Raw genomic sequence first — 22672 nt, forward strand, 5'->3', positions numbered from 1 at the left:
CCCGCACAGCCTTCTCCTTGACAACTTCAGCCTCTGAAATGTTAAAAAAGTCATTTTTCCTGTGTAAATTTATACTTCTCAGAGAGAGAATATGTCACTTTTGGTAGACATAGATCACCCACTGCACCGATTGCTCATGGGGTTCCTCAGGATCTGCTTTTGGATAGTTTCTTTTTATAATTTTTATGATACTGCTTGGTTAGATAATACAGAGTCATAATCTAAATTCCCATTGCTACACTGATGACATCCAGATATATGTTAGCACAAAACCCACTTCTGACTTTCTACCCCAGTCCCTAATAGCATGCACCTATGAATTAAAATGCTGGATGAATGAACCATTAGATACAGAAAAACTGAGGTACTGTTAGTTGGGCCCAGTAAACTGGTTGCTGTATGAGTGAGGATTACTGCATCAGTGAGACTTAAAACCACTGCAAAAAAAAATCATGCAGTAGAATTACTCTAATCCTCACTTACTTTTGAAGCACACACATGTTACTAATTTGCTCTGCCCCCCCCCCCCCCTTTTCATAACATAGAACACCTTTGGCTTTCACTCACATTCAGTGATGCAAAAAGTCTAATTCATCTCCATACTTTTTCCCCTCACTGACTATTTTGACTCTGCCAAAATTTTTTTAGCAAACTTCAGTTTGTCATTTCTTTTTATGCAAAACCAAGCAGCTAGTGTGATCAGCTTCAACAACAAATCTGACCACATTACTTCATTCTTAGTGTGTTTCACTGGCTGCTGTTCGCATTATGTATCCAGTATAAAATAGTTCTCAATAACTTTAAATCCCTTCATGGGCTTCAGGGAACTTCTCCATCCCTACAACCCCCATTCGAACAGAACCTCATTAAAACAACTGTCTACTTGCTTACTAAACTTTCTATTACAGGTGCCATATCCTTCAGTGCTATAGCACTTAAACTATAGCACTTACCCTTTCTCTCTACAAGTCTCTACTTAACACCCACCTCTTTCAACAATATTTTTATCCCTAAATATTGTTGCACTGTAAAGTAACCTTGGGCTTGTGAAAGGCTCTATATCAACAAAATATTACAATTCCTTGTTACAGTTGGCGACTCCCTAGCGACTATTTCCATCGTTTCCCTGTCTCGCATCCTGTTTGATTTTCTCCATTCCTGTTCCAGTCCTTGTTTTAGTTTTTGCTGTTTTATTAGTCATTTTTAGCTTGTGTATTTAAACCCTGGGTTTTTCTCGTCTTGTCGCTGGTCATTATAAGATGTATTCTTTGGTTTGCTTCCCTGTTTTTCTTTCATTCTCTGGTTTCTTTGTGTTTAGTTCGTTTGACTGTTTATCTCTTTTGGAACATCCTGATATGGATCGTTACAATAACTACAATTCTGGATTTTCCCCTCAATAAATATAGCTTCTCAGTGCATGCGTCCTGTCTCTTACCTTGCAGCATAACATCACTAAATTATAGTTTCTATACTCAATTACAGTTGTAAACATAATGGACATGGGATTTGGTTGTAAACCTGGTCAACAAGAAGAATGAAAAGACTAAAAGTCATGTTACCTTTCTTTAGAGCAGGTTCAAGTTTCGCCTTTTCAGGTACTGCAGCTTCCGGTTCTGTAAAACAGTGTGTGAAATGAACACTGTACACACTGTAAAATATGATTATGTGTACGCAGACATCTTTCATGGACACTCTACGATGTTATGAAATTTAGATTGCCTTTTTTCTGAGCAGGTTCAGGTTTTGCCTTTTCTTTGACAGCTGTATCAGGTTCTGTAAAACATTATACATCATGAATACTATGCGCATCTTGAAATAGGAATATATATTTAATGTACTTACTTCTGATGTGTGTTATGGTGCCTCCTCTCATGTCTGCCTTTTTTCCCAACATGCCACACATCCACACATCATACCTTTTTTCACTGCGACTGGTTTAGGCTTCTCCTTGGCAACTTCAGTCTCTGAAATATGAAAAAAAAAAAAGTTATTTCTTAATAAGACCTTGTTTTTCTTTGTTTTAATTAGGCCTTCCCCCTAGCAACTTCATCCTCTGACCTAATTTTTTTAAAAAGATTTTCCTGAGTAAATTAGATTTTCTATGCTCAAATACAATTGTTAACGTAAAGAATTACATTTATGGCATTTAGCAGACACTTTTATCCAAAGTAACTTACAATTATGATTGAATACAATTTGAGCAATTGAAGGTTAAGGGCCTTGCTCATGTGCTCAACAGTGGCAACTTGGCAGTGGTGGGGCTAAAACCAGCAATCATTCAATTACAAGTCAACCACCTTAACCACTGAGCTACCACTGTCCTCTTAAAATGCGTTACTGTCATTGTGCAGCAGTGTAGTAGTGTAATGAAATTAGAGAGGAAGCAGAACTTGGTTGTAAACTTAGTTAAAAAGAATAAAAAAAACCTCAAAGTAACTTTAGGTTGTTAAAGTAAATTTTAGTTTCTATACTCAAATACAATTTTACAAATCAAGAAAGCAGAATTTGATAATCTTGGTCAGTAAGATTGAAAAGACATTGTTAAAGTTAGATTACCTTTCTTGGGAGCAGGTTCAAGTCTAGCCTTTTCTTTTGGTGCAGCTTCGGTTTCTGTAAATCAGTATAAAGCTGGGAAACTGTACACATCATAAAATGTGAATTGTTATTTAATGTATACAAACTTCTTTCATGGCCACTCATACCTTTCTTGACTGGTACTGGTTTAACCTTCTCTTTGGAAATGTCAGCCTCTGAAAAAGTAAAAGTATGTGTTATTTTTAACTAAGGCTTGATAACTCGGGAGCCTTTTGCAGTGTATTTCAACATAAACATAACAAATTTATGGCATTGTTTTGGTAGTGTAAATTAACACTTTTCATGGATGTAACTTTACTTTGAAAAGTGCTGGTGCACAGCTTGCAGAGTAGCTAAATTTGGCTAATACCCCCATTAACACAGGACACTGTCCTTGTCTATCTGCAGAGTAGCTTGAGGCTGGACGAATGAGTGCAATGCTTGTTAGAAAAAAATCCAGAGAGTGCAAAGCTTGTTAGATCATGATGTTTCCTATGATGACACCAGTTTGAGTGTTCTCAAGAGCTGGAGGTGGCACAAAATTTGACAGAGACAGCCGCATCATAATTCTCTATGCAGGAAAAACCCCAAAGAAGAATGAAATGGCATAAAAGTTAGATTACCTTTCTTCAGAGCAGGTTCCGGTTTTGCCTTTTCTTCTGGAGCAGCTTCAGGTTCTGTAAAATAATTAGCAGCAAATTTGTACACATAAAATATGAATTGTTGTTTAATGTACACAGGTGTCTTTTGTGGGCGTTCGTACCTTTCTTGACTGGAATTGGTTTAACCTTCTTCTTGGAAACTTCACCCTCTGAAAAAGTGAAAATAGAAGTTTTTTTCTTACAAAGTCTTTATTGTCCACTAAATAAACTTAATACACTTAGTAATAACTTTACAAACATATCCTTCACAGGTGTACTACAGGAGCTTGGTAACAGAACGCTATTATCAGAAGGTAAACAGATATTACATAGAGAAATTACATTTCTTTGGAGCAGGCTCAGGTTTTGTCTTTTCCTTTGGAGTAGGTTCAGGTTCTATAAAACCATATTAAGTGTGATAACTGTTTTATACACCGAAAAACAAATTGTAATTTAATGAATATAAGCTTATTTCATAGACACTCATACCTTTCTTGACATGTACATGTTTAGCTTTCTCCTTTGCAACTTCTGTCTCTAAAATAAATAATAAAGGTTATTTCTTGACAGTGTTTCTTTAATTTGTATCAAAATTGTAGTGTATACTTAAATACAGTGTCAAAGAAAATGGAAACAGAACCTAATCGTAAAGTTGGTCAATGAGAATGAAAAGATTACCTTTCTTTAGAGCAGGTTCAAGTTTTGCTGTTTCGTTTGGAGCAGGTTCAGGTTCTGTAAAACAATATACAGCATCAAAATAAATCCTTGGCATGTACAGACCTTGAAATATGAATAGCTGTTTGATGTACTTAGCCTTGGGTTGTGGGCACTCATACCTTTCTTGACTGGGACTTGTTTAACCTTCTCCTTGGAAACATCATCCTCTGAAATATTAAAAAACGTTTCTTGATAAAATTTTTATTCAAGATTCAAATACAATTTTAACATAATGTATGCAGAACTTAGCTGTAAACATAGGTCAAAAAGAAAGACAAAACATTGCATAAATTAGATTACCTTTCTTTGGTTCAAGTTTAGCCTTTTCTTTTGGAGTAGATTCAGGTTTAGCCTTTACTTTTGCTGCTGCTTCAGGTTCTGTAAAACATTATAAAAAATGAAAACTACACATCATAAAATGTTACTTTTACTGTGTACTGTGGTTTCTATACTAAAGTACAATTCTAATCCTAATAGACATACAACTTGATTGTAAACTTAGTGAACAAGAAGAATGAAGAAATATGAAAGTCACATTACCTTTTTTTGGAGCAGGTTCAGGTTTTGCCTTTTCTTTGGGAGCTGTGTCAGGTTCTGTAAAACATAATACAACGTGAAAACTGTGTACATCATATAATATGAATATATGCTTAATGTACTTGCTTCTAAAGTGTGTAACAGTGCCCCATCTCATGTATGCTTCTATCATACACGCCATCTATCATACCTTTCTTCACTGCGACTAGTTTAGGTTTTTCCTTGGCAACTTCAGCCTCTGAAACATGAAAAAAAAAATTTTATTTCTTAGTAAGACCTCGTTTTTCTTTGTTTTATATGTACTAACCGATTTACAAACATACTCTTCATTGGGACTACCTTAGCCTTCATTGGGACTACCTTAGAACTTCATGCTCTGACATTTAAAAAAAAGTTTTTCCGAAAAGTTTATTTTCTATGCTCAAATACAATTGTTAATATAAAGAATTAGAATGCTTTATTGTCATTTTGCAGCAGTGTAATGAAATTAGAGAGGAAGCAGAACTTGGTTAAAAAGAATAAAAAAAAACCCTCAAAGTAACTGACCTTTCTTCTCAGCAGGCTTATGTTTTGGAGCAGGTTCAGCTTCTGTAAAACAGTATAAGGCATGAAAACTCTACACATCATGAAATATGAATTGTTGTTTAATGTATACAAGCTTCTTACATAGGCACTCATACCTTTCCTGACTGGAACTGGTTTAACCGTCTCCTTGGTAACTTCAGCCTCTGAAAACAACAATAAAAATAAAGATTACTTCTGTCTAATTCACTGATTACATTTAATATGAATGAAATGGCATAAAAGTTAGATTACCTTTCTTCAGAGCAGGTTCCGGTTTTGCCTTTTCTTCTGGAGCAGCTTCAGGTTCTGTAAAATAATTAGCAGCAAATTTGTACACATAAAATATGAATTGTTGTTTAATGTACACAGGTGTCTTTTGTGGGCGTTCATACCTTTCTTGACTGGAATTGGTTTAACCTTCTTCTTGGAAACTTCACCCTCTGAAAAAGTGAAAATAGAAGTTTTTTTCTTACAAAGTCTTTATTGTCCACTAAATAAACTTAATACACTTAGTAATAACTTTACAAACATATCCTTCACAGGTGTACTACAGGAGCTTGGTAACAGAACGCTATTATCAGAAGGTAAACAGATATTACATAGAGAAATTACCTTTCTTTGGAGCAGGCTCAGGTTTTGTCTTTTCCTTTGGAGTAGGTTCAGGTTCTATAAAACCATATTAAGTGTGATAACTGTTTTATACACCGCAAAACAAATTGTAATTTAATGAATATAAGCTTATTTCATAGACACTCATACCTTTCTTGACATGTACAGGTTTAGCTTTCTCCTTTGCAACTTCTGTCTCTAAAATAAATAATAAAGGTTATTTCTTGACAGTGTTTCTTTAATTTGTATCAAAATTGTAGTGTATACTTAAATACAGTGTCAAAGAAAATGGAAACAGAACCTAATCGTAAAGTTGGTCAATGAGAATGAAAAGATTACCTTTCTTTAGAGCAGGTTCAAGTTTTGCTGTTTCGTTTGGAGCAGGTTCAGGTTCTGTAAAACAATATACAGCATCAAAATAAATCCTTGGCATGTACAGACCTTGAAATATGAATAGCTGTTTGATGTACTTAGCCTTGGGTTGTGGGCACTCATACCTTTCTTGACTGGGACTTGTTTAACCTTCTCCTTGGAAACATCATCCTCTGAAATATTAAAAAACGTTTCTTGATAAAAAATTTTATTCAAGATTCAAATACAATTTTAACATAATGTATGCAGAACTTAGCTGTAAACATAGGTCAAAAAGAAAGACAAAACATTGCATAAATTAGATTACCTTTCTTTGGTTCACGTTTAGCCTTTTCTTTTGGAGTAGATTCAGGTTTAGCCTTTACTTTTGCTGCTGCTTCAGGTTCTGTAAAACATTATAAAAAATGAAAACTACACATCATAAAATGTTAATTAATGTATACAGGCTTCTTTCTTTTCTTTTCTTTTCTTTTGTTTATTTTATGTGGAATATTTGTTCAGCCTCAAATGGTACACAACTATTTATCTATCAAATTTAAAGTTAAAACATAGCTAAAGAAACTTAGTGTAAAATTAGTTTTTGAGCTGTTTGGCTAGATAGTTTTATTGTTAAAAAGAACAAAATTTCTGTTTCAGGCTTTTATTTTGGAAAGCGGACATAACATAGCGGTACTAGATAGGAAAAAAGTCAACGAGACTGCGGCGCTCGAACAAATAAACAATGCTTTTACAGAATAATCTATCTCCATTTTGTTTCCTTTTTTTCCATCCTGTTTCCTCCATCCTCTTTTTGGCTTTGGAAAAGCTCTAAACTTTGAGGATATCTCCACATGAACGTGCAGGTTCCAGATGGACACCATTTGATATTTTCCTTTGATCAGAAAACTTGACAGGTCTCTTTGCATTTATTTACAGTTGCTAATGTAGAACTGGACAGTGGCTGTTCCAGGGAGTGGCTTAGTGAAATGTCAGTTGTTATTTAATGTATGCAGGCTTCTTTCATGGGCGTTCATACCTTTCTTGACTGGGATATGTTTAGCCTTCTCTGTGGAAACTTCAGCTTCTGAAAAAGTTAAAATAAAAGTTATGTCTAACTGTTTGTTTTTCTTTATTTACATTAAAAAATCACTTTGCAGACATGCCCTTCACTGGAGCTCACTTAGCCTTCTCTTTGACAATATCAGCCTTTGCAATGTTAAAAAAGTAGTTCTTCATGAGGAAATTATATTTTTAATTCAAATGCAAGGTTAAAAAGTAAGAACTTACTTTTTCACCTGGCCAATAAAACTACACAGACATCAAGAAAGTCATATTACCTTTAGGAACAGTTTCAGGCTTTGTCTTTTCCTTTGGAACAGGTTCCGGTTCTGAAAATCAATATAAATCAAGAGAATTGTGCACATCATAAAATATGCATACACATTTAAAACAGGCTTCTTCCATGGGAACTCATACCTTTCTTTACTGGGACTGATTTAACCTTCTCCTTTGCAACTTCAGGCTCTGAAATGTGAAAAAGTAAGCTTTTACTGTGTACTGTGGTTTCTATACTAAAGTACAATTCTAATCCTAATAGACACACAACTTGATTGTAAACTTAGTGAACAAGAAGAATGAAGAAATATGAAAGTCACATTACCTTTTTTTGGAGCAGGTTCAGGTTTTGCCTTTTCTTTGGGAGCTGTGTCAGGTTCTGTAAAACATAATACAACGTGAAAACTGTGTACATCATATAATATGAATATATGCTTAATGTACTTGCTTCTAAAGTGTGTAACAGTGCCCCATCTCATGTATGCTTCTATCATACATGCCATCTATCATACCTTTCTTCACTGCGACTAGTTTAGGTTTTTCCTTGGCAACTTCAGCCTCTGAAACATGAAAAAAAAAAAAATTATTTCTTAGTAAGACCTCGTTTTTCTTTGTTTTATATGTACTAACCGATTTACAAACATACTCTTCATTGGGACTACCTTAGCCTTCACTGGGACTACCTTAGAACTTCATGCTCTGACATTTAAAAAAAAAGTTTTTCCGAAAAGTTTATTTTCTATGCTCAAATACAATTGTTAATATAAAGAATTAGAATGCTTTATTGTCATTGTGCAGCAGTGTAATGAAATTAGAGAGGAAGCAGAACTTGGTTGTAAACTTGGTTAAAAAGAATAAAAAAAACCCCTCAAAGTAACTGACCTTTCTTCTCAGCAGGCTTATGTTTTGGAGCAGGTTCAGCTTCTGTAAAACAGTATAAGGCATGAAAACTCTACACATCATGAAATATGAATTGTTGTTTAATGTATACAAGCTTCTTACATAGGCACTCATACCTTTCCTGACTGGAACTGGTTTAACCGTCTCCTTGGTAACTTCAGCCTCTGAAAACAACAATAAAAATAAAGATTACTTCTGTCTAATTCACTGATTACATTTAATATGAATGAAATGGCATAAAAGATAGATTACCTTTCTTCAGAGCAGGTTCCGGTTTTGCCTTTTCTTCTGGAGCAGCTTCAGGTTCTGTAAAATAATTAGCAGCAAATTTGTACACATAAAATATGAATTGTTGTTTAATGTACACAGGTGTCTTTTGTGGGCGTTCATACCTTTCTTGACTGGAATTGGTTTAACCTTCTTCTTGGAAACTTCACCCTCTGAAAAAGTGAAAATAGAAGTTTTTTTCTTACAAAGTCTTTATTGTCCACTAAATAAACTTAATACACTTAGTAATAACTTTACAAACATATCCTTCACAGGTGTACTACAGGAGCTTGGTAACAGAACGCTATTATCAGAAGGTAAACAGATATTACATAGAGAAATTACCTTTCTTTGGAGCAGGCTCAGGTTTTGTCTTTTCCTTTGGAGTAGGTTCAGGTTCTATAAAACCATATTAAGTGTGATAACTGTTTTATACACCGCAAAACAAATTGTAATTTAATGAATATAAGCTTATTTCATAGACACTCATACCTTTCTTGACATGTACAGGTTTAGCTTTCTCCTTTGCAACTTCTGTCTCTAAAATAAATAATAAAGGTTATTTCTTGACAGTGTTTCTTTAATTTGTATCAAAATTGTAGTGTATACTTAAATACAGTGTCAAAGAAAATGGAAACAGAACCTAATCGTAAAGTTGGTCAATGAGAATGAAAAGATTACCTTTCTTTAGAGCAGGTTCAAGTTTTGCTGTTTCGTTTGGAGCAGGTTCAGGTTCTGTAAAACAATATACAGCATCAAAATAAATCCTTGGCATGTACAGACCTTGAAATATGAATAGCTGTTTGATGTACTTAGCCTTGGGTTGTGGGCACTCATACCTTTCTTGACTGGGACTTGTTTAACCTTCTCCTTGGAAACATCATCCTCTGAAATATTAAAAAACGTTTCTTGATAAAAAATTTTATTCAAGATTCAAATACAATTTTAACATAATGTATGCAGAACTTAGCTGTAAACATAGGTCAAAAAGAAAGACAAAACATTGCATAAATTAGATTACCTTTCTTTGGTTCACGTTTAGCCTTTTCTTTTGGAGTAGATTCAGGTTTAGCCTTTACTTTTGCTGCTGCTTCAGGTTCTGTAAAACATTATAAAAAATGAAAACTACACATCATAAAATGTTAATTAATGTATACAGGCTTCTTTCTTTTCTTTTCTTTTCTTTTGTTTATTTTATGTGGAATATTTGTTCAGCCTCAAATGGTACACAACTATTTATCTATCAAATTTAAAGTTAAAACATAGCTAAAGAAACTTAGTGTAAAATTAGTTTTTGAGCTGTTTGGCTAGATAGTTTTATTGTTAAAAAGAACAAAATTTCTGTTTCAGGCTTTTATTTTGGAAAGCGGACATAACATAGCGGTACTAGATAGGAAAAAAGTCAACGAGACTGCGGCGCTCGAACAAATAAACAATGCTTTTACAGAATAATCTATCTCCATTTTGTTTCCTTTTTTTCCATCCTGTTTCCTCCATCCTCTTTTTGGCTTTGGAAAAGCTCTAAACTTTGAGGATATCTCCACATGAACGTGCAGGTTCCAGATGGACACCATTTGATATTTTCCTTTGATCAGAAAACTTGACAGGTCTCTTTGCATTTATTTACAGTTGCTAATGTAGAACTGGACAGTGGCTGTTCCAGGGAGTGGCTTAGTGAAATGTCAGTTGTTATTTAATGTATGCAGGCTTCTTTCATGGGCGTTCATACCTTTCTTGACTGGGATATGTTTAGCCTTCTCTGTGGAAACTTCAGCTTCTGAAAAAGTTAAAATAAAAGTTATGTCTAACTGTTTGTTTTTCTTTATTTACATTAAAAAATCACTTTGCAGACATGCCCTTCACTGGAGCTCACTTAGCCTTCTCTTTGACAATATCAGCCTTTGCAATGTTAAAAAAGTAGTTCTTCATGAGGAAATTATATTTTTAATTCAAATGCAAGGTTAAAAAGTAAGAACTTACTTTTTCACCTGGCCAATAAAACTACACAGACATCAAGAAAGTCATATTACCTTTAGGAACAGTTTCAGGCTTTGTCTTTTCCTTTGGAACAGGTTCCGGTTCTGAAAATCAATATAAATCAAGAGAATTGTGCACATCATAAAATATGCATACACATTTAAAACAGGCTTCTTCCATGGGAACTCATACCTTTCTTTACTGGGACTGATTTAACCTTCTCCTTTGCAACTTCAGGCTCTGAAATGTGAAAAAGTAAGCTTTTACTGTGTACTGTGGTTTCTATACTAAAGTACAATTCTAATCCTAATAGACACACAACTTGATTGTAAACTTAGTGAACAAGAAGAATGAAGAAATATGAAAGTCACATTACCTTTTTTTGGAGCAGGTTCAGGTTTTGCCTTTTCTTTGGGAGCTGTGTCAGGTTCTGTAAAACATAATACAACGTGAAAACTGTGTACATCATATAATATGAATATATGCTTAATGTACTTGCTTCTAAAGTGTGTAACAGTGCCCCATCTCATGTATGCTTCTATCATACATGCCATCTATCATACCTTTCTTCACTGCGACTAGTTTAGGTTTTTCCTTGGCAACTTCAGCCTCTGAAACATGAAAAAAAAAAAAAAAATTTCTTAGTAAGACCTCGTTTTTCTTTGTTTTATATGTACTAACCGATTTACAAACATACTCTTCATTGGGACTACCTTAGCCTTCACTGGGACTACCTTAGAACTTCATGCTCTGACATTTAAAAAAAAAGTTTTTCCGAAAAGTTTATTTTCTATGCTCAAATACAATTGTTAATATAAAGAATTAGAATGCTTTATTGTCATTGTGCAGCAGTGTAATGAAATTAGAGAGGAAGCAGAACTTGGTTGTAAACTTGGTTAAAAAGAATAAAAAAAACCCCTCAAAGTAACTGACCTTTCTTCTCAGCAGGCTTATGTTTTGGAGCAGGTTCAGCTTCTGTAAAACAGTATAAGGCATGAAAACTCTACACATCATGAAATATGAATTGTTGTTTAATGTATACAAGCTTCTTACATAGGCACTCATACCTTTCCTGACTGGAACTGGTTTAACCGTCTCCTTGGTAACTTCAGCCTCTGAAAACAACAATAAAAATAAAGATTACTTCTGTCTAATTCACTGATTACATTTAATATGAATGAAATGGCATAAAAGATAGATTACCTTTCTTCAGAGCAGGTTCCGGTTTTGCCTTTTCTTCTGGAGCAGCTTCAGGTTCTGTAAAATAATTAGCAGCAAATTTGTACACATAAAATATGAATTGTTGTTTAATGTACACAGGTGTCTTTTGTGGGCGTTCATACCTTTCTTGACTGGAATTGGTTTAACCTTCTTCTTGGAAACTTCACCCTCTGAAAAAGTGAAAATAGAAGTTTTTTTCTTACAAAGTCTTTATTGTCCACTAAATAAACTTAATACACTTAGTAATAACTTTACAAACATATCCTTCACAGGTGTACTACAGGAGCTTGGTAACAGAACGCTATTATCAGAAGGTAAACAGATATTACATAGAGAAATTACCTTTCTTTGGAGCAGGCTCAGGTTTTGTCTTTTCCTTTGGAGTAGGTTCAGGTTCTATAAAACCATATTAAGTGTGATAACTGTTTTATACACCGCAAAACAAATTGTAATTTAATGAATATAAGCTTATTTCATAGACACTCATACCTTTCTTGACATGTACAGGTTTAGCTTTCTCCTTTGCAACTTCTGTCTCTAAAATAAATAATAAAGGTTATTTCTTGACAGTGTTTCTTTCATTTGTATCAAAATTGTAGTGTATACTTAAATACAGTGTCAAAGAAAATGGAAACAGAACCTAATCGTAAAGTTGGTCAATGAGAATGAAAAGATTACCTTTCTTTAGAGCAGGTTCAAGTTTTGCTGTTTCGTTTGGAGCAGGTTCAGGTTCTGTAAAACAATATACAGCATCAAAATAAATCCTTGGCATGTACAGACCTTGAAATATGAATAGCTGTTTGATGTACTTAGCCTTGGGTTGTGGGCACTCATACCTTTCTTGACTGGGACTTGTTTAACCTTCTCCTTGGAAACATCATCCTCTGAAATATTAAAAAACGTTTCTTGATAAAAAATTTTATTCAAGATTCAAATACAATTTTAACATAATGTATGCAGAACTTAGCTGTAAACATAGGTCAAAAAGAAAGACAAAACATTGCATAAATTAGATTACCTTTCTTTGGTTCAAGTTTAGCCTTTTCTTTTGGAGTAGATTCAGGTTTAGCCTTTACTTTTGCTGCTGCTTCAGGTTCTGTAAAACATTATAAAAAATGAAAACTACACATCATAAAATGTTAATTAATGTATACAGGCTTCTTTCTTTTCTTTTCTTTTCTTTTGTTTATTTTATGTGGAATATTTGTTCAGCCTCAAATGGTACACAACTATTTATCTATCAAATTTAAAGTTAAAACATAGCTAAAGAAACTTAGTGTAAAATTAGTTTTTGAGCTGTTTGGCTAGATAGTTTTATTGTTAAAAAGAACAAAATTTCTGTTTCAGGCTTTTATTTTGGAAAGCGGACATAACATAGCGGTACTAGATAGGAAAAAAGTCAACGAGACTGCGGCGCTCGAACAAATAAACAATGCTTTTACAGAATAATCTATCTCCATTTTGTTTCCTTTTTTTCCATCCTGTTTCCTCCATCCTCTTTTTGGCTTTGGAAAAGCTCTAAACTTTGAGGATATCTCCACATGAACGTGCAGGTTCCAGATGGACACCATTTGATATTTTCCTTTGATCAGAAAACTTGACAGGTCTCTTTGCATTTATTTACAGTTGCTAATGTAGAACTGGACAGTGGCTGTTCCAGGGAGTGGCTTAGTGAAATGTCAGTTGTTATTTAATGTATGCAGGCTTCTTTCATGGGCGTTCATACCTTTCTTGACTGGGATATGTTTAGCCTTCTCTGTGGAAACTTCAGCTTCTGAAAAAGTTAAAATAAAAGTTATGTCTAACTGTTTGTTTTTCTTTATTTACATTAAAAAATCACTTTGCAGACATGCCCTTCACTGGAGCTCACTTAGCCTTCTCTTTGACAATATCAGCCTTTGCAATGTTAAAAAAGTAGTTCTTCATGAGGAAATTATATTTTTAATTCAAATGCAAGGTTAAAAAGTAAGAACTTACTTTTTCACCTGGCCAATAAAACTACACAGACATCAAGAAAGTCATATTACCTTTAGGAACAGTTTCAGGCTTTGTCTTTTCCTTTGGAACAGGTTCCGGTTCTGAAAATCAATATAAATCAAGAGAATTGTGCACATCATAAAATATGCATACACATTTAAAACAGGCTTCTTCCATGGGAACTCATACCTTTCTTTACTGGGACTGATTTAACCTTCTCCTTTGCAACTTCAGGCTCTGAAATGTGAAAAAGTAAGCTTTTACTGTGTACTGTGGTTTCTATACTAAAGTACAATTCTAATCCTAATAGACACACAACTTGATTGTAAACTTAGTGAACAAGAAGAATGAAGAAATATGAAAGTCACATTACCTTTTTTTGGAGCAGGTTCAGGTTTTGCCTTTTCTTTGGGAGCTGTGTCAGGTTCTGTAAAACATAATACAACGTGAAAACTGTGTACATCATATAATATGAATATATGCTTAATGTACTTGCTTCTAAAGTGTGTAACAGTGCCCCATCTCATGTATGCTTCTATCATACATGCCATCTATCATACCTTTCTTCACTGCGACTAGTTTAGGTTTTTCCTTGGCAACTTCAGCCTCTGAAACATGAAAAAAAAAAAAATTATTTCTTAGTAAGACCTCGTTTTTCTTTGTTTTATATGTACTAACCGATTTACAAACATACTCTTCATTGGGACTACCTTAGCCTTCACTGGGACTACCTTAGAACTTCATGCTCTGACATTTAAAAAAAAAGTTTTTCCGAAAAGTTTATTTTCTATGCTCAAATACAATTGTTAATATAAAGAATTAGAATGCTTTATTGTCATAGTGCAGCAGTGTAATGAAATTAGAGAGGAAGCAGAACTTGGTTGTAAACTTGGTTAAAAAGAATAAAAAAAACCCCTCAAAGTAACTGACCTTTCTTCTCAGCAGGCTTATGTTTTGGAGCAGGTTCAGCTTCTGTAAAACAGTATAAGGCATGAAAACTCTACACATCATGAAATATGAATTGTTGTTTAATGTATACAAGCTTCTTACATAGGCACTCATACCTTTCCTGACTGGAACTGGTTTAACCGTCTCCTTGGTAACTTCAGCCTCTGAAAACAACAATAAAAATAAAGATTACTTCTGTCTAATTCACTGATTACATTTAATAGGAATGAAATGGCATAAAAGTTAGATTACCTTTCTTCAGAGCAGGTTCCGGTTTTGCCTTTTCTTCTGGAGCAGCTTCAGGTTCTGTAAAATAATTAGCAGCAAATTTGTACACATAAAATATGAATTGTTGTTTAATGTACACAGGTGTCTTTTGTGGGCGTTCATACCTTTCTTGACTGGAATTGGTTTAACCTTCTTCTTGGAAACTTCACCCTCTGAAAAAGTGAAAATAGAAGTTTTTTTCTTACAAAGTCTTTATTGTCCACTAAATAAACTTAATACACTTAGTAATAACTTTACAAACATATCCTTCACAGGTGTACTACAGGAGCTTGGTAACAGAACGCTATTATCAGAAGGTAAACAGATATTACATAGAGAAATTACCTTTCTTTGGAGCAGGCTCAGGTTTTGTCTTTTCCTTTGGAGTAGGTTCAGGTTCTATAAAACCATATTAAGTGTGATAACTGTTTTATACACCGCAAAACAAATTGTAATTTAATGAATATAAGCTTATTTCATAGACACTCATACCTTTCTTGACATGTACAGGTTTAGCTTTCTCCTTTGCAACTTCTGTCTCTAAAATAAATAATAAAGGTTATTTCTTGACAGTGTTTCTTTCATTTGTATCAAAATTGTAGTGTATACTTAAATACAGTGTCAAAGAAAATGGAAACAGAACCTAATCGTAAAGTTGGTCAATGAGAATGAAAAGATTACCTTTCTTTAGAGCAGGTTCAAGTTTTGCTGTTTCGTTTGGAGCAGGTTCAGGTTCTGTAAAACAATATACAGCATCAAAATAAATCCTTGGCATGTACAGACCTTGAAATATGAATAGCTGTTTGATGTACTTAGCCTTGGGTTGTGGGCACTCATACCTTTCTTGACTGGGACTTGTTTAACCTTCTCCTTGGAAACATCATCCTCTGAAATATTAAAAAACGTTTCTTGATAAAATTTTTTATTCAAGATTCAAATACAATTTTAACATAATGTATGCAGAACTTAGCTGTAAACATAGGTCAAAAAAAAAGACAAAACATTGCATAAATTAGATTACCTTTCTTTGGTTCAAGTTTAGCCTTTTCTTTTGGAGTAGATTCAGGTTTAGCCTTTACTTTTGCTGCTGCTTCAGGTTCTGTAAAACATTATAAAAAATGAAAACTACACATCATAAAATGTTAATTAATGTATACAGGCTTCTTTCTTTTCTTTTCTTTTCTTTTGTTTATTTTATGTGGAATATTTGTTCAGCCTCAAATGGTACACAACTATTTATCTATCAAATTTAAAGTTAAAACATAGCTAAAGAAACTTAGTGTAAAATTAGTTTTTGAGCTGTTTGGCTAGATAGTTTTATTGTTAAAAAGAACAAAATTTCTGTTTCAGGCTTTTATTTTGGAAAGCGGACATAACATAGCGGTACTAGATAGGAAAAAAGTCAACGAGACTGCGGCGCTCGAACAAATAAACAATGTTTTTACAGAATAATCTATCTCCATTTTGTTTCGTTTTTTCCATCCTGTTTCCTCCATCCTCTTTTTGGCTTTGGAAAAGCTCTAAACTTTGAGGATATCTCCACATGAACGTGCAGGTTCCAGATGGACACCATTTGATATTTTCCTTTGATCAGAAAACTTGACAGGTCTCTTTGCATTTATTTACAGTTGCTAATGTAGAACTGGACAGTGGCTGTTCCAGGGAGTGGCTTAGTGAAATGTCAGTTGTTATTTAATGTATGCAGGCTTCTTTCATGGGCGTTCATACCTTTCTTGACTGGGATATGTTTAGCCTTCTCTGTGGAAACTTCAGCTTCTGAAAAAGTTAAAATAAAAGTTATGTCTAACTGTTTGTTTTTCTTTATTTACATTAAAAAATCACTTTGCAGACATGCCCTTCACTGGAGCTCACTTAGCCTTCTCTTTGACAATATCAGCCTTTGCAATGTTAAAAAAGTAGTTCTTCATGAGGAAATTATATTTTTAATTCAAATGCAAGGTTAAAAAGTAAGAACTTACTTTTTCACCTGGCCAATAAAACTACACAGACATCAAGAAAGTCATATTACCTTTAGGAACAGTTTCAGGCTTTGTCTTTTCCTTTGGAACAGGTTCCGGTTCTGAAAATCAATATAAATCAAGAGAATTGTGCACATCATAAAATATGCATACACATTTAAAACAGGCTTCTTCCATGGGAACTCATACCTTTCTTTACTGGGACTGATTTAACCTTCTCCTTTGCAACTTCAGGCTCTGAAATGTGAAAAAGTAAGCTTTTACTGTGTACTGTGGTTTCTATACTAAAGTACAATTCTAATCCTAATAGACACACAACTTGATTGTAAACTTAGTGAACAAGAAGAATGAAGAAATATGAAAGTCACATTACCTTTTTTTGGAGCAGGTTCAGGTTTTGCCTTTTCTTTTGGTGCCGTTTCAGGTACTGCAAAAAAAGTATAAAGCTTTAAACTGCAAACAGTAAAATGTGAATTGTTATTTCATGTTCACAGACTTTTTTGATTGGCACTCATACTTTTCTTGACTGAGACTGGTTTAACTTTCTTCTTGGGAAATTCAGCCTCTGAAAATTATGAAATTAAACTTTAATTATAAAAATGATAAATTATAGAGTAAATTATAGTTTAAAATAGTTCAAAAATATTGATGGTGTTGGTAGCCCAGGTTGGTTCAGTTATTGTTGGTCTCTCGTTTCTGGCTTTAAGCACTCTGGGCCCCCTTTGCGATCGAATCATCAAGCCCGGCGAACAGACCAACAAGTTGAACTAACCCTTCTCGCACTTGGTCAAGTGCCATCATTGAACAGTGAATACATGGTAAGTTCTTGTTTATCTTAGTTTACATTTAAGCACATTTAATTATATTTAATTATCTCGTTGCAAACATACCCTTCACTAGGGCTGGTTTAACCTTCTCCTTGGAAATTTCAGCCTCTGAAATGTTAATAAAGTATAAATTTCATTTTCTATGCTCACGTGTAGCTGAACTTGATCAAAAGAAAGCAGAAGATTTCACAAAATATATATTGCCTTTTTTCTGAGCAGGTTCAGGTTTTGCCTTTTCTTTGGGAGCTGTGTCAGGTTCTGTAAAACATTATACAACGTGAAAACTGTGTACATCATATAATATGAATATCTGCTTAATGTACTTGCTTCTAAAGTGTGTAACAGTGCCCCATCTCATGTATGCTTCTATCATACATGCCATCTATCATACCTTTCTTCACTGCGACTAGTTTAGGTTTTTCCTTGGCAACTTCAGCCTCTGAAACATGAAAAAAAAAAAATAATTCTTAGTAAGACCTCGTTTTTCTTTGTTTTATATGTACTAACCGATTTACAAACATACTCTTCATTGGGACTACCTTAGCCTTCACTGGGACTACCTTAGAACTTCATGCTCTGACATTTAAAAAAAAAGTTTTTCCGAAAAGTTTATTTTCTATGCTCAAATACAATTGTTAATATAAAGAATTAGAATGCTTTATTGTCATTGTGCAGCAGTGTAATGAAATTAGAGAGGAAGCAGAACTTGGTTGTAAACTTGGTTAAAAAGAATTTTAAAAAACCTCTCAAAGTAACTGACCTTTCTTCTCAGCAGGCTTATGTTTTGGAGCAGGTTCAGCTTCTGTAAAACAGTATAAGGCATGAAAACTCTACACATCATGAAATATGAATTGTTGTTTAATGTATACAAGCTTCTTACATAGGCACTCATACCTTTCCTGACTGGAACTGGTTTAACCGTCTCCTTGGTAACTTCAGCCTCTGAAAACAACAATAAAAATAAAGATTACTTCTGTCTAATTCACTGATTACATTTAATAATCCCTTTGCAAACATACCCTCCGCTGGAGCTCGTTTAGCTTTCTCCTTGGCTCCAGCCTCTGAAAAGTTAAAAAAGTAATTTTTTTGTGATTAAATTGTAGTTTGTACATGCAAATACAACTTTAAACACAAAAAAACAGAATTTTATTGTTAACCTTATCAACAAGGTTACACAGACATTATGAAAGTTACATTACCTTTCTTTGGTGTAGGTTCAACTATTGGCTTTTCCTTCAGAGCATCAGGTTCTTTAAAAGAGTATATAGCATGAAAGCTGTAAACATCGTGAAATATGAACAGTTGTTTATGGTATACAGGCTTCTTCCATAAGTATTCATACCTTTCTTGACTGGGACTGGTCTAACCTTCTCCTTGGTAACTTCAGCCCCTGAAATGTTGAAAGGGTATTTTTTCCTGAGTAATTTGTAGTTTCTACATGCAAATGCAAACTGAATAATAAAATCTCGCAAGATTATGTGCAAAGGGTTTTTCATAGGCCTCATTTTCTTGTTTGTTTTAGAAAATTTCTAAACACATCAAAGTAACTAATTGGTATTACTGACTGGGGCAAGTTCAAATGCAAAAACATTTGCATTTAAGTTTCACAGCTAAATAGTAATGACATTCATCTTTATCACTTCATCTACACTGACATGTATCTGCACATTATCACAGCGAAGAAAAATAAATTAAATAGATTGATTATGATGTATTTATTCATTTAGGGAAAGAATGCCTTTCTTTGTGGGTGTTGTCTTTGCTTTCTCCAGAACAAAAAAAAAGTGTTAATCAAGTATAACAATACAGAACATCATGTAAAACAACACAGAAAACCTTTTAAGCTTTCCTCATCAGAGAGGGCATAGGTTCAACCTTTTGCACGTTAACCACTAAACAAACTCATACATGAGGGAACTGCTTCAGGAAACCATCAGGTTTAAACCTAATACAAAAATTAAGAATTAAAATTGATCAGGAACTTTGATCAAGGCCTTAACTTAAAATGTGCAGACACATTAACATTAGACATTAAATGTCATTCATTGTATAATTAAGCATTTTACATGTTTTATCAATGCAAATAGTAACATAAATGTGTTTTTATGTGCACTGAGCCTGGGTATCTTTCTTAGCCTGAGGTAATTTATCTTTGATGGTGACACCTTTAGCATCTAAACTAAATGGCAGAATTTGTTGATTATTTTCAGAAGCTTGTGCTGGTTTAGGGAAGCGTACCTTACCTTTCTTGGCAAGCTTTGGTTTAATCTCCTTTTTTATATCTGGCTCTGTGATTGAGTCAAAAAGAAATCATATTAAAAATAATTGTCACGTGTAGATAGAAAAGTGCAGGGGTTTTCAATGTGACAACACGTCTGCAAAAACAAAACACAAGTAGACTATACAGATGGTGCAGACCGTACAACAATGGGTTTAGGCTGAAGAACAGAGGAAAAACAAGCAGCATACATCATGAGGTTGTAAAATAAAAACCATAGAACTGTGTTGGCAGAGTTTAAAGATAAAGTATTTATATGTATGTATATAGAGTATTTTTGTGTGTGCAATGTTGTGCATATTTATGTATAATATATAAGCAGGGCTACAATTCTTTATTGGATCTGGTTTTGCTTTTAAAAAATATTTTGTAGACAATAAAAATATATATATAATCCAGATCATACTTTTTAACTTAAGGAATAAGTAAAAGTGGTTCTCTACTCTGAAGATATTTATTGTGCACATATTAGAAAAACAACAATACAATTGGAGTTATGTCCAAAGCTGTGTCCCTGTTACTTCAGGCCATTAGGCTGGATAGGCATATAAAGTATATAGTGTTGAGTTATATTTGGAAGAATTAAGTAAAAATAATTTTCTTTGTGAGAACTGTCAAAGGTTTTGACATGATCTGTACAAAACATCTGGAGAAAAAACATATTATTAGGAAACTTGGAAAAATGAGTAAGCCTCACCTTTGTATTCCATAGATTTAATGGTGTTGTACCTATCTTTGTTGGCTTTGTCTTCTTTAGAACTACTAGTTTATATTACTGGTTTACCAACTTCCATTTTTATGCCCAAATAATCATGTTAATTCATATAAAACCACATTTTTAGTCTCTGAATAAGGTATACAGTGATTGTCCCCTGAAACCTTCTTGCTGATAATCATGTCCCTCTGTTTTAGCAATGATGCACTGTGCCGTTTTGTGTAGTAATTTATGGTATCATATTCGAGCTTAAATAAACTCTCCTGTTGAAACTCTAGAACTGTGAACTTTTAATTTCATATTGAGTGTTTGAAACCTTTTTTTTTGCTTGAAGTTTTACTGTTATTATGGGAGGCCCTGCTAAATGGAAGGGAAAAACAGGAGAATAAAATAGCTTTTTAATGTTTGGATTGATCCATACCTTTGATAATACTATTTTGTGTTAAATTGATGAATGAATAAATGAAAAAAATGTAAATGAAAATGTATGCTGCCTTATATAAAATATAATAGGTTGGAAAATTTGATAGAAAGATAATAATTTTAAGAATTTAATGTACCTCTCACTTTTTATCTTAAAAATCTAGTGAATGTTTATGCAAGTTATTATGCAAGAGAATGGCATTTAGTACCATAGTATTGCACATAGAAGCAAGTTTATGCAAGCATGGTTGTATTGGAGAGAATTTGTGCTGAATTATGTGTTTGCTACTGATAAGACATATGAGATGATTTAGAGAAATATGTTGAACTGCAATTTACTGACATTCTAAAAATAAAATTGAGGTTTTTGTTTATATAATGTGTGTATTATAATAAACCCTTATTGTGCATTGGAATCTCTCAGTTATGTTCTTGATAACATATGCAATCTACATATACTGAATTTACTGTAGTGAATGCATTTGCATGGGGTGCATACAAAACGGGTGTACGTCCTTTACTAATTTAGGTTTGAGATTCTCACCTTTAAGTTTTGCGGTCACAGTTATTTCTTCTTTAAGTTTTTCTTTTGGTCTAGGGCTTTGTGTGGTTGTTTCCACGTTTTCCTTTCCTTGTTCCTTCTCTTTCTCTGTTTTTTTCTCATTTTTTTGTGCTTGAATGTCCTCTGCGATTCTGGCAGCCGTTCCTGCTCTCATATCTGAAATAACAAACATGCTTGTGTGTCGTTATATCCTTGTGCATCTAGCCTCTATGGTTTCAGAGGCTTTGCATTAGCAAATGCAATTTATCTAACTTTATGCATGGAAATAAAACAGAATCATTACCTTGAAGGATCCTGTATGCCTCCTCCCGAGCTCTTTTCTCTATGGCTATTCTTTTTTGTTCCAGAACTGAAATTCATGAAAAATTATATTAGTCACATGATTTGATATGCAAAGTGTATATGATAACCACAAAGGCAACACTTCTGAGTAGGTAGTCATCAGATGTGGTGGTGATTTGAACAAATTAGTATAAATTGTATCTGTGACTAGTAATAAAACCTTACAGATGCACGGTCCTCATGTCATCAACTCATAATTTCACAGGGTCTCTCTTAAATCAATTCCTGTGCAACTGAATTAAATGATTAAAAATTAAATATTTTGAATAAAAGATGAAAGTATCAAATCTTTTGAAAATAAATGAATACTGAGGATTACCACATGGAGACAGATTGTATTTGATCTAAACAAAAGATGATTTTTAGTGTATAATCCAAAAGTCTATAAACCAGCACTGTACATTTGTGTTTTATGCAATTACATTTTTTTTCTGTATTTCTAAGCCAAACCAAACCAAATCTAAACTAAAAATACCATTAACCTTTTAAAATGTATAAATCATTAAATGATTTTAAATGATTTCTCATTTAATCTCATTTAGTGCATTTCAATCAGTACATTCCAATATTATATCTGCTAATGGTGCAAGAAAACATGACATCTTGAAACACAAAACACAATAATGCATCAGTAGCACTGTAGTACTGAACTTGATTTGAT

At 33.6% G+C, this 22672-nt stretch overlaps 1 protein-coding gene across 10 annotated transcripts in view; it reads right to left on the reverse strand.

Annotated features, from left to right (window-relative positions):
• Positions 1 to 22672, reverse strand: part of LOC113571077 (uncharacterized) — a 44622-nt gene that overhangs the window by 15925 nt on the left and 6025 nt on the right. For 8 of the 10 annotated variants that reach the window (XM_081721262.1, XM_081721264.1, XM_081721263.1 and 5 more), the window contains exons 10-81: positions 21953 to 22018; positions 21652 to 21825; positions 19935 to 19979; positions 19034 to 19081; positions 18891 to 18941; positions 18711 to 18752; positions 18586 to 18633; positions 18452 to 18493; positions 18083 to 18130; positions 17896 to 17949; positions 17755 to 17799; positions 17382 to 17429; positions 17238 to 17291; positions 17054 to 17101; positions 16915 to 16965; positions 16614 to 16661; positions 15907 to 15984; positions 15725 to 15772; positions 15567 to 15620; positions 15378 to 15425; positions 15231 to 15284; positions 15011 to 15058; positions 14871 to 14924; positions 14735 to 14782; positions 14601 to 14642; positions 14231 to 14278; positions 14044 to 14097; positions 13860 to 13907; positions 13721 to 13771; positions 13420 to 13467; positions 12712 to 12789; positions 12530 to 12577; positions 12372 to 12425; positions 12183 to 12230; positions 12036 to 12089; positions 11816 to 11863; positions 11676 to 11729; positions 11540 to 11587; positions 11406 to 11447; positions 11036 to 11083; positions 10849 to 10902; positions 10665 to 10712; positions 10526 to 10576; positions 10225 to 10272; positions 9517 to 9594; positions 9335 to 9382; positions 9177 to 9230; positions 8988 to 9035; positions 8841 to 8894; positions 8621 to 8668; positions 8481 to 8534; positions 8345 to 8392; positions 8211 to 8252; positions 7841 to 7888; positions 7654 to 7707; positions 7470 to 7517; positions 7331 to 7381; positions 7030 to 7077; positions 6322 to 6399; positions 6140 to 6187; positions 5982 to 6035; positions 5793 to 5840; positions 5646 to 5699; positions 5426 to 5473; positions 5286 to 5339; positions 3338 to 3385; positions 3198 to 3251; positions 2703 to 2750; positions 2557 to 2610; positions 1917 to 1964; positions 1720 to 1773; positions 1560 to 1613 (exon numbers count right to left, since the gene is read on the reverse strand). In XM_081721262.1, coding sequence (XP_081577388.1) covers positions 1560 to 1613; positions 1720 to 1773; positions 1917 to 1964; positions 2557 to 2610; positions 2703 to 2750; positions 3198 to 3251; positions 3338 to 3385; positions 5286 to 5339; positions 5426 to 5473; positions 5646 to 5699; positions 5793 to 5840; positions 5982 to 6035; positions 6140 to 6187; positions 6322 to 6399; positions 7030 to 7077; positions 7331 to 7381; positions 7470 to 7517; positions 7654 to 7707; positions 7841 to 7888; positions 8211 to 8252; positions 8345 to 8392; positions 8481 to 8534; positions 8621 to 8668; positions 8841 to 8894; positions 8988 to 9035; positions 9177 to 9230; positions 9335 to 9382; positions 9517 to 9594; positions 10225 to 10272; positions 10526 to 10576; positions 10665 to 10712; positions 10849 to 10902; positions 11036 to 11083; positions 11406 to 11447; positions 11540 to 11587; positions 11676 to 11729; positions 11816 to 11863; positions 12036 to 12089; positions 12183 to 12230; positions 12372 to 12425; positions 12530 to 12577; positions 12712 to 12789; positions 13420 to 13467; positions 13721 to 13771; positions 13860 to 13907; positions 14044 to 14097; positions 14231 to 14278; positions 14601 to 14642; positions 14735 to 14782; positions 14871 to 14924; positions 15011 to 15058; positions 15231 to 15284; positions 15378 to 15425; positions 15567 to 15620; positions 15725 to 15772; positions 15907 to 15984; positions 16614 to 16661; positions 16915 to 16965; positions 17054 to 17101; positions 17238 to 17291; positions 17382 to 17429; positions 17755 to 17799; positions 17896 to 17949; positions 18083 to 18130; positions 18452 to 18493; positions 18586 to 18633; positions 18711 to 18752; positions 18891 to 18941; positions 19034 to 19081; positions 19935 to 19979; positions 21652 to 21825; positions 21953 to 22018 — 3825 coding nt within the window. The remainder of the gene's footprint in view (positions 1 to 1559; positions 1614 to 1719; positions 1774 to 1916; positions 1965 to 2556; positions 2611 to 2702; positions 2751 to 3197; positions 3252 to 3337; positions 3386 to 5285; positions 5340 to 5425; positions 5474 to 5645; positions 5700 to 5792; positions 5841 to 5981; positions 6036 to 6139; positions 6188 to 6321; positions 6400 to 7029; positions 7078 to 7330; positions 7382 to 7469; positions 7518 to 7653; positions 7708 to 7840; positions 7889 to 8210; positions 8253 to 8344; positions 8393 to 8480; positions 8535 to 8620; positions 8669 to 8840; positions 8895 to 8987; positions 9036 to 9176; positions 9231 to 9334; positions 9383 to 9516; positions 9595 to 10224; positions 10273 to 10525; positions 10577 to 10664; positions 10713 to 10848; positions 10903 to 11035; positions 11084 to 11405; positions 11448 to 11539; positions 11588 to 11675; positions 11730 to 11815; positions 11864 to 12035; positions 12090 to 12182; positions 12231 to 12371; positions 12426 to 12529; positions 12578 to 12711; positions 12790 to 13419; positions 13468 to 13720; positions 13772 to 13859; positions 13908 to 14043; positions 14098 to 14230; positions 14279 to 14600; positions 14643 to 14734; positions 14783 to 14870; positions 14925 to 15010; positions 15059 to 15230; positions 15285 to 15377; positions 15426 to 15566; positions 15621 to 15724; positions 15773 to 15906; positions 15985 to 16613; positions 16662 to 16914; positions 16966 to 17053; positions 17102 to 17237; positions 17292 to 17381; positions 17430 to 17754; positions 17800 to 17895; positions 17950 to 18082; positions 18131 to 18451; positions 18494 to 18585; positions 18634 to 18710; positions 18753 to 18890; positions 18942 to 19033; positions 19082 to 19934; positions 19980 to 21651; positions 21826 to 21952; positions 22019 to 22672) is intronic. The other 2 variants (XM_081721261.1, XM_081721266.1) reach the window with 2 other exon arrangements.

This window comes from Electrophorus electricus, chromosome 10, assembly GCF_041902795.1.
Source record: "Electrophorus electricus isolate QZ-2024a chromosome 10, ASM4190279v1, whole genome shotgun sequence".
Lineage (NCBI taxonomy): Eukaryota > Metazoa > Chordata > Actinopteri > Gymnotiformes > Gymnotidae > Electrophorus > Electrophorus electricus.